Source organism: Ostrinia nubilalis, chromosome 25, assembly GCF_963855985.1.
Source record: "Ostrinia nubilalis chromosome 25, ilOstNubi1.1, whole genome shotgun sequence".
Classification (NCBI taxonomy): Eukaryota; Metazoa; Arthropoda; class Insecta; order Lepidoptera; family Crambidae; genus Ostrinia; species Ostrinia nubilalis.
Window position 1 is genome coordinate 9,554,967 of NC_087112.1, and position 10,003 is coordinate 9,564,969.

The 10,003-nt window shown below is 37.7% G+C and overlaps 1 protein-coding gene across 1 annotated transcript; it reads right to left on the reverse strand.

Moving 5' to 3' along the window:
- Nucleotides 1-7,445: 7,445 nt before the first annotated feature.
- LOC135084039 (uncharacterized) lies at nucleotides 7,446-9,664 on the reverse strand. Its single transcript, XM_063978781.1, has 3 exons — nucleotides 9,400-9,664; nucleotides 8,989-9,301; nucleotides 7,446-8,156 (listed from the first exon to the last, which is right to left on the reverse strand). Exons 1-3 carry the CDS (start codon nucleotides 9,648-9,650, stop codon nucleotides 7,446-7,448), a joined length of 1,275 nt encoding a protein of 424 aa, XP_063834851.1. The 5' UTR covers nucleotides 9,651-9,664.
- Nucleotides 9,665-10,003: the final 339 nt, after the last annotated feature.

Below are 10,003 nucleotides of genomic sequence, written 5' to 3' on the forward strand. Positions count from 1 at the left end.
TTTAAGTAGGTAATGCCTCAGGATCAGGAAGTACATTCCTGTAGCAAACAGGAACAGTTTCAGAAGATATTTTTATTACTAAGTCACTAAAAGTATATTTTTTGTGTAGAAAAAGACACACAATTTAGCCACCCAATAATGCACTATAGGAGCAATTTTCTTTATCATAAATTTACTTTTTATAAAATGTATTTTCTTGAAGCTGAGTTACTCTCACTGAGAGCTAGGTAGGGCGACTCTACCTATGCATATTTTTTCATCATAAATCGTCGAAAATTTTCAAATACATCTTTATAGCTCTATAAAACCCTTCAATAGTGTTACAGCAGCGGCCACTAGACCCTTACTACGACAATACTCGTTAATGAGGAGCCACTAGCCCCCGCTGGCTTCATTACAGCTTTAGTGCAGGGGAGAGACTGCTAAAGTGACATGCATAATAATATGCACAGTACTGTACATAGGAGTTGAAGATGTCCAGTCATGTGACTTATGCTGTGGCACTTCTCGGCAATCGCCTTTTGGCTTAGAACACATTAGGTTATGATACGTGAAAAGCTATTCCTTGTCTTTCCTTCAGTAATGATATTCTAAATCTCCTCACATACAAATAGCCTATTAACACTATAAAAGTTCATTCCAAACACCACAGTATACTCGTAGTATTAACACACACAGTGTCTGGTTCTCATTAGATTTATTTTTGATTTTGACAAACTTTACAAAGCTTATTCATGGCACCTAAGTACGAGATATAAAAAGTAACATTGCTCCAATGCACATACTCTGAAAATAACTTTACTTGTACGAAAAATGGATACCAATATCTAAGCTTTTTTTCACCTATTCCATGCACTGATTCAAAATGTCTGCTGAGATAGAAAACCTACAAAACTAAGCTCTACGCCCTGAAATGGAAACCAGTTGAACCAGATCCTACAAAATGGCTGTCCCCTGTACCAAGAGCTAAGCCCTCGGCGACAGACACGCGATAGTGTGTCTCGAAGCTCATTTTCAGCGAAAGCTCTCAAGCTCCCCATTTGCTTACTTACTGCACAGCTGATTTTAATTCAATTTGAAACTTAGAGCACCTAGCTTTTGTTTAAACTCTGTTGATTAAGCAATGGCACCGACATATCTAAGTAAAACCTTTGGTGTCTTTCAGGAGAGAGCTACAATATATTAACCTGAAAAATTTTAACCCTTTGACTAGTATAAGTATACATAAATTTCCATGTCAAAAAAATCAGAATAAGATGGTAATTTCAGAGAAGTAAATAACTTCATAGATAATAGAAGCACAACCTTTATTGCTTTACTGGGACCACAAATTGGGCAGGCCTAAAGTGGACCGACGATAACCTTTATTGCTTCACTAAGACCACAATTAATTGGACAGGCCTCCCTTTAGGTGGACCAACGATCTGGTGAAGGTCGCAGGAAGTATCTGGATGCGGGCAGCGCATGACCGGTCTTTGTGGAAATCCTTGGGGAGGCCTTTGTATAGCAGTGGACGTCATTATTTTGGCTGAAACGAACGACTACAAGAAAAGAAAAGAAAAAATATAAGTATGAGACTTAGTACTCGTAATAGACCAATCTCTGCACCATGCTGAGTTTGGTTTTCAGATGAGCCCTGAAGGCTGGTTGGCTGGGTAAAAAAAGACACGAAAATAAATAGGTACTAGTTTACGTAGTGACGTAACTATAGGAAAAACGACACTATAAGAAGAAAGGAGATCTAATGAATCTAAAAAGAAAATTAATCGAGTAAAAACACTTCTCAAAGTCAAAGCTTTTATTCAGTGCTTAGGCTCTTTCCAAGGCGTCTATATACGTCCCAAATATGGCTTGCCCTACCTTGGACAACATATGGGCTGGTGCTGAGAAAAAGTGGTGGAAGAAACTGAGTCACCTTTCAAAACCAAAGAAGTTCTGAAGTTAAAAATTGAAGGTAGATTCAATTAAACAAACGTTCCAACATTCCCATCTTCATGTCTGTCCTCAATACATAAATCCGCGTTGCTTCTACAAATCCAATTGGAGTTTTCCCTCAGGAACATATTTGGGGCGCCGTATACGATCGAGGTGATTTTCGTGCTATTTTTATAATATTCCAGCCGCTTTCTGCAGCGTAAAGTGGCCTGCCACCCCGCACTACACGAGGTGTTAAGGGGAAGGTTCTACACATAAAAAATATCAGGACCTACCATAGGGATATAGAGAAATGTCAACTAATGCGCGGAGTTTGAAACTCAGTGTCGCATTAGAAATTCACAAACACGATTATGACGTCACTGCTGTCATCATTGCTTTCACGAGCAATGTACCGTGTTCTGTTTTTGGGCATATTGCTGCGACACCGGCCCCGCGCCCTTGTCACATCTCCCTTTAGTTTCTGTGATCTTTGGGACCTACCTATCATACTAGTCGTTCCTACTAATGGAACTTCTGCGACTCTAGATCGTTGATAAAATAAAAATATCATCATCATGAGGTCAGGTAAGTAAACTCCCCTGCACGACCCCTCTAATTTACCAGAGGCAAATGGAAGATTTGATCTACACTCCCACGCTGCCCAGATAGGTTGGTTGGGAGGCTTGATTTCGCATTATTTGTCCCTTTTGTCACCTTTAACGACACTTACTGGGAGAGTGGTGTGAGTCTATTTCACTCTACTAGAACTACATGGCACAGCATAGAAAAGAAAAAGAGACAAAAATAGGAGTAACTTAAATCACGAGTATAAAAAATTCTGATCCGAAATCAATTTAATCCATATATGGCCAAAACTATTTAAATCTCAGATTTTTATGTAATTTGGCATATTTACAGTTTCTTTATAGGCATCGCAAGAGAACTTGTACTATTTGGTCGTTTTCGTGCCTCTGAGCATAGATGGGCTAAAGATATTATACAGACACGATTCTTTTTTTTAACCATACCAGGGAAGCTCTTAGTCTTCATATCACTGAATAGAAAGTGATAATCAAGCCAAAGTGACGGTGGATGCAAGGTACACCTGGAAATCCTCGACCAAAGAATAACTGACAACACAACCCTTCAAAATTCTTGACTTTCCCTGAAGTTGCTAAACTTTTAAGATTAAAAAAATTTTTTTTTTTTTTTGTTTAGCCGCTACTCCTTAAGTTTGAACTGGAAATAGCAGCTTTTGATCGCCAGCAGCCGGCGCACGCGCCGATCAAGCGCGTATCGATCGATTGATTTACACGTCCCATCTCTTTCGCACACTTGGTCATAACCACCATTTGCGCTAAGCTTAAACACACCCTATTTCAAAGGTGTAAGGTTCAATTTTGAGTGGGATTTTTTTCAAAGTTTTAAAATTGAGTTTATGGTTGTATAGTGATTTAGCTGTTAGGAAATTGGGCCATCGGCCACGTGCGCCAGACCTCCAGACGCTACGGTGGAAATAATCCCAGATTACGCACTTTATTTTGAAGACGGAGATTCTGTCTGACCTTAACGATGGCAGTGTTGCAATAAATATTAAAGCCTGAAGAAAATGTTTACAAAATCTTAAAAGTAGTTCAATAAAGTGAACCTAATTTCTTTTGATGTAAAATAAATAAAACAAAACAGGCCTTTCTAATTAAAACATTACTTATCTATAAGATAAATAGAGACATTGATTGCATATAAAAGTTACATAAATAACCATGTTGAAAGAAACAACAAAATAAAATGCGTAGTCAGTTATTATCATACCTAACGCAAAAATTAAATGTACCTACAACTTTATTCTAGTGTCTTCTACTCAACACTTGCCATATGTATTTTTCCAAATCCTAGGACCCAAAATATAGAGTCAATTACATGTTCAGCCAACCGCAAAAAGTGATTACACGTACAGAAATTACGTTGAAGTCCAAAGCTCGCTCACGTACTCGTATAACTAAATAATACCACTCAAATCACGGACCTACGAGAACACAGAATATCTAGGTAGGTACAGTCGCAGAATGAAAAGGTTCGTCACCTTAGTGTCGGTTTTCGCTTGCACTAATAGGTACTGTGAGAGTCAAACCTGCCAACATAACAGCAAGAAACAGCGCTGCTAACATTTAAATAAATATGACGTTTGCTAACGAATAAGGTTTTGCTTGTTTATTTTTCTATCCCATCAGTGCAATGCAATGATGACATTGACCAATTGACAATAGTTTTTTTTATTTAAAAGAAATAATAATGGCAGTTTGAACCAACAAGAAGGTTTTAGTTTATCAATCATAATAATCTTCTTGACAAGATAAATCGTCAAACAACTTTGATCTGAATAATTTTGAACTTTACTGACGAACAGTTAAAGATTATTTTCTCTAACTCGAGATTATTCTGTAACATAGTTTCAAAAGGTAACCTATGTGCTCGCGATTCGTTGAAGGAATCAATTTGAAAACTGACGAACCTTTTCATTCCGTGACTGTACATCGAGAGGAATAACCTAGTAAACTTGAATTAAGCTTCGCCTAGGTTGTATGTAGGTTCTGAACCAATCAATAACACCACCCCACTCAAATCTCAACCCTACAACACAAAACTAGGGTTCAATTTCAAAGGACAGGCTGAAATCCTCTTCGCTCGCAGTGGAGCCTTTAAAAACGGCAAAAAAAGCTATTGGAATTTAAATCTTAAATCTCTATAAATAGAAATGTGTTTCGGTAGGTTAATTTCTTTATTATAGACCCTGAGCCCAGGTGGAAGGGGAGTTTGGGCTTTAATTTAAGGGAGTAGAATTTATATTAGGGTGGGGAGGGATAAATCTAGATAATTTGAGGGCTCATAAAAACTCTTGACTGGATGGGAGAATTTTCTCGTTCGGAAATTGATGTACTTATTGTCCTGTTCTGGTCCCTTTATACAGGGTGTGTTTGAGTCAACGGAAGTCCCTCGAGGAATACAGCATAACCAGTATTTACTAGCTTTTTTTTTCAAATACATTATTAAGAATAACCACTCACCTTCAAATCTGATGGAACTGGTATCAAGGGTTCACAAGTACCCAACGATTGGTTTTATGAAGGTTTCTCCACAGAAATATGTTGAAAATCACACACACATTAATATAAAGCTCTGAACTATGATATAAATAAAAGGACACTGACACAAAATACAGAGACGTGCTATCTGTGATACGTCCCAAACTGAACAAGTGTGATTGTGCGTTGTTATAAATGCAAATCTTCAACTACCCTCTTACTTCTGTGCTGTGCTGATTGTGGTTGTAGATGTTACCTACATTACTTTAAAGGCCCCAGTACACAATGGCCCATGCGTGCCCACTACAGGCCATCGCCATTGTGTACAGGGGGTAATGGTATATGATGGCGGACAATTGTCCATCGTGGCGCGCAATCGGGGAGTTGTCGGTTTTTTGGAGAAAAGAAGAAACTTTCAAGTTTATTGATTTATATCAATCTGAGCCCGCAATTTGGGACTCAAATAATGCACTGCACAAGGAGAAAAACAAGGTATGTTTATACTAATTTTATTTTGATAGAAATTATGCTATCTATACTTCTATACTAATATTAGGAAGGACTTAAATTATTGTTTGTTGGAATTGAATAGGCTCCGAAACTAATGTACCAATTTGAAAAATTCTTTTAGCATTAGAATCCTACATTATCCCTGATGAAAATAGGCGATAAAAGAGCCTCATCTGAAAATAATAAATGTAGTATTGTGGTGTTTTCAGGTGAATGATGCATGGAATCGCATTGCAGACTCCCTGCAAATTCCTGTTTCGGAACTTAAAAAAAAGAAAGAGACATTGATGTCCGCATTTCGGATGCATTTCAAGAAAAAACAAGATTCGATCCGATCTGGTATGGGAGAAGATGAAATTTACAAGCCAATTTGGATTTTTTATGATGCCATGGAGGCATTTTTAAAAGGCAAATACACTGCTAAAAGTGTAATTTCAACAGATGAGCAAAGGGTAAGTAAAACAATTAATTAGTTTCAAAAATTTTTATTAATAAGTAACTAAGTATTTACTCATTTTGATTTCCACAAATTATAAACTAATTAAATTATGCATCATAGGCCCTACCATTGCATAGTCTTCTTTGATGGATGTAATTCATAAAATTTGATCTTATTTGCGTAGCATTAATAGGAGCCCGACGAGGTACAGATTGTAATGGTAATACGAGGGGAGGCTGAAAAGTTTTGAGCCTAGGGTATTAAAAATGCCGATAGAAAAGTGTAAAAAATATATTTTTCTATTTAATCTCCCTCTACTACAACGGACTTCTTACATTTGTGTAAAAGAGCTTTTAACCCACTGAAAAAAAATTCGCAATCTTTGCCTTCGAAATGAGCCTTTAACGCCGACTTCCTTTCTTTGTCACTCAAAAATCTTCGTTCCTGGAGGTCTTTTTTCCAATTTGAGAATTAGACAAAATAGCTAAGGAATCGGACTAAACTGTGTGGTGGGTGATTAATTTCTTGAAATCCAGTTTTACCCGGGGTAAGCCATGCAACATGCGCGGTGTGCGCGGTTGAATTGTCTTGCAGTGACAGATTTCCTTTCGCCAGTTTGCCTCTTAATATTTCAACAACCACTTGACGCACTCCTATCAACAGTACAGCATAATAATCCCCGTTTATTGTAGTTTTTTTTTAAGTAGGTAGTCAATGAATAAAATTCCTCCACAATCCCAAAAATAGTGGCTATGAGCTTGGGTGTCGATCGCTCCACTTTGAATTTCCGCGGCGGCGTTTTCCCTTTTGAATCCATTGCAGTGACTCTTATTTTGACTCTAGATCGTACTACCGGATCTATTATTTATCAATAGTGATAATGTGAGAACAAAATTTGTTAGGATTATGGTCAAAGATGTCCTAAAACTCCTGCGAAGTTGTGACTCGACACTGGTTGTCGAGCGGCGAGAGCATTTTTGGCACCCATCGCGCGCACCCCTATTTCATGTGCAAATGAGTATGAAAAATATCGCCATTACGTTCTTTGTTAATGCCTATGGCTTCAGCTATCTGTCACAACTTAATTCACTGATCTCTAAAGCAAGATTTTTTAAGTTTTCATTATTTTATTCGTTAATGGCGAAATCTGGCCGCCCTGACTTGCGGTCATCTTTTAGAGACTCCCTGCCATGCTTGATCTATCGGATCCAATATTTCATGATGGCAAATGAAGGCCCAAACTCCCCATAAACTGTAGACATCTCTTCAAATGTTACCGTCAGCGATTTGTTCCTCTTTTTGAGGAGTTTTATGACAACTGTGTACTTCGATTTCGCACTTTGCGCGGATGACTGAGACATGATGATGTTTACTGATTAATTACTAAAAGCATGATGACGCTAATGAAATGAAACTTTGTACATATACTAAGGAGGTTATTGGCAAATTAAATAAATTTAACGCGAGTCAATAATAGCACTTGAAGATACTTAGGCTCAAAACTTTTCAGCCGCCCCTCGTAGATTTTCTTCATGGTTTACTCTCATACCTACATGGATTAATTCACCATTCCTATCATAGCTGTCAGTACTGCCTGGTGGAGTATAAATATTGCGAGATGATTTGCTCTTTCTTAAAAAATTGTGTAGTAATAAACAGCTGTGGGTTATAATAGAAGTTTTAACGACATCTAATGGAATAGGTCTTTTAAATACTCTAAAAACTGACGATAATATCCCGAAAGTATTCTCTACGACCGCACGAGAACGTGATAGTTGTTGATTGAACATTCTTTCTGGGGTACCCAACTGATGATGTCCAGGAAAGGGCTTCATAATATGAGTACTAAGAGCAAAAGCGCCATCACCCAGAAAAACATAAGGCATATTAGTATTACTTCCAGGAAGTGGGCAACTAGGTGGTAAATTAAGGGTCCCATCACATATTTTTTTCCACAAATTGCTTTGATTTAAAACACCTCCATCACTAATTCTCCCTTGGCTTCCTATGTCAGCAAACAAAAAACAGTAATCACTATCTACTAGGGCTAATAAAACGATGCTGAAACTTCCTTTGTAATTAAAGTATTCAGATCCGGTATGAGCTGGTGCTAATATGGTAATATGCTTCCCATCTATCGCGCCAAGACAATGTGGAAAGCTGAATCCTTCCGTTTTGGTCAGCCATTCTTCAGGACTTGTGGGAATCTGAAAAAATAAATATATTTTTTTCAGGCAGTCATTGGAGAACAGACAGAAGAAGAAACGGAAAATCCAAGTGATGCTAGAAACAACACAGAACCAAAGGACATGAATATAAAGATACAGAGGAGACGTTCAGTTAAGCCACCTGAGTTAGAAAAAGCAGATAAGGAAATGTCAAAGGCTTTTAATACGTTAAACCAGGCTATTCTCAATAAAGACCAACAAAATAAAAAAGAGGACGACTGCGACTTGTATGGGAGGCTTCTTGCTAGCAAACTCAGAAAATATTCAGACAATGAGAGACAAGAAATAATGTACGAAATTGATGGATTACTATTAAAACGCCGTCGCAATTGTAGTCCTCAGTACGTGTCTTCACCTTCTCAAATCATTATAAGTAAACGTCCGTCTTCTTCAGCCACCAGCTATTCTTGTCCATCACCGTCGTCATCTTGGATCAATCGCCCCTCATCGTCTTCAAATCATTATATTACTTCTCCTATACAAAGCCCATCACCTATTCCACCTGCGCAAACTCCATCCCCTTTTCCACTTACTGAACTCCCTAATGCCTCATACACACAAGAAGTAGTTTATCAATCCCCCAACATAATCCATACACCTGTCCCTACGATCCATATACCTGAGGGATCCATGCAAACAATTTGTAACGAATTGTATTCTCAGACACAGAGTCAGTCTCAAAACATTTTGGCTGATGCTTATGCAAAAGCTTTGAATGACGATTGTTAAAATAACCAATTAAAAAAATGTAATAGGGCAATAATTATTGATTAAAAAATTTAAAGTATATACAAATGTTTTACTAACTCACCTTAATCATGTCCTTTAGCACTTGGTTCAGAGCCAAACATACTTCAGGAATAATTCTAGATATGAGTGTACTTGATATTTTAAAATGGTAGTGCAGGCTCCTATAACTGTCTCCAGTCGCAAGAAATCGCAATGTCAATGCCAATCTTATTTTTGGAGGTATTGCTTCTCGCCAATATGTATCCTTTTTTGCAATAATTGGCGATATTTTTTGCAATATATACTCGAAATCACTAGATGACATACGAACAAAGTTATCGAATTCCCCTGATGGTTCTGCAACAAGGTCGCTTAACAGATTGTCCATGAATTGCCTGAAAATGGTAAAAAAAAAATCTTAGTCATGTTCTTTACGTTAACATTCTAAATATTAATATCATAACCTAAGTACCACATTAAAAAATCTACGTACCTTGTCCTGTTTCGATGAATGGTCAGCATCCACCATCGCCTTTTTCGCCATTTCTTTTTAATAACTTTGTGACGGTACACACTTCTGTAATACTTGTAAACAGTATACAAATAAATAGCTGCAGCCGTAATTACTTCGACGTCCATCGCAAGTGGTTTGCCAGGCAGCAATGAGCCATGCGCCATTGTGTGAACACCAAGTGATCGTGGCCTACCATTGTGCATTGCAAAGCGTGGCCCATCACAGGCCATTGTGTACTGGGGGCTTAAGATACCCGAAGAGGGTGTAAAGGACTTTTTTACCTTAGGTCACTGTCGCAAAGATCTTTTGTCCCTGAATTAAAGTATTTTGTGAATAAACCTTTTCAAATTTTAAAACAGTTTCCACCCCGTATTGTTCTGATGTTAGTCCAGTCAAATTAGACATGAACCCTGCAATAATTCGCATACAGCTGAAAATTGGTACGAATGTTCGGAGCACCATTATGAATTAACTGTGAAAAGTCCCCATCGATCCGACATGTGCTAAAAAAAAAATTCAAGGTCCAACTTAAAAAATACGGGTTTTTGAGATTTTCACCGAAACGGTAAGTTTTATCACAAAG

Excerpts from the sequence above, each read along its gene's own strand:
- LOC135084039 (XM_063978781.1), bottom strand. The coding sequence starts at position 9,650 with ATGGCCTGTGATGGGCCACGCTTTGCAATGCACAATGGTAGGCCACGA. Across the intron at positions 9,302-9,399 it reads ATTCATCGAAACAGGACAAG|GCAATTCATGGACAATCTGT; the intron begins GTACGTAGATTT and ends TACCATTTTCAG. Across the intron at positions 8,157-8,988 it reads TGCTAAAGGACATGATTAAG|ATTCCCACAAGTCCTGAAGA; the intron begins GTGAGTTAGTAA and ends TTATTTTTTCAG.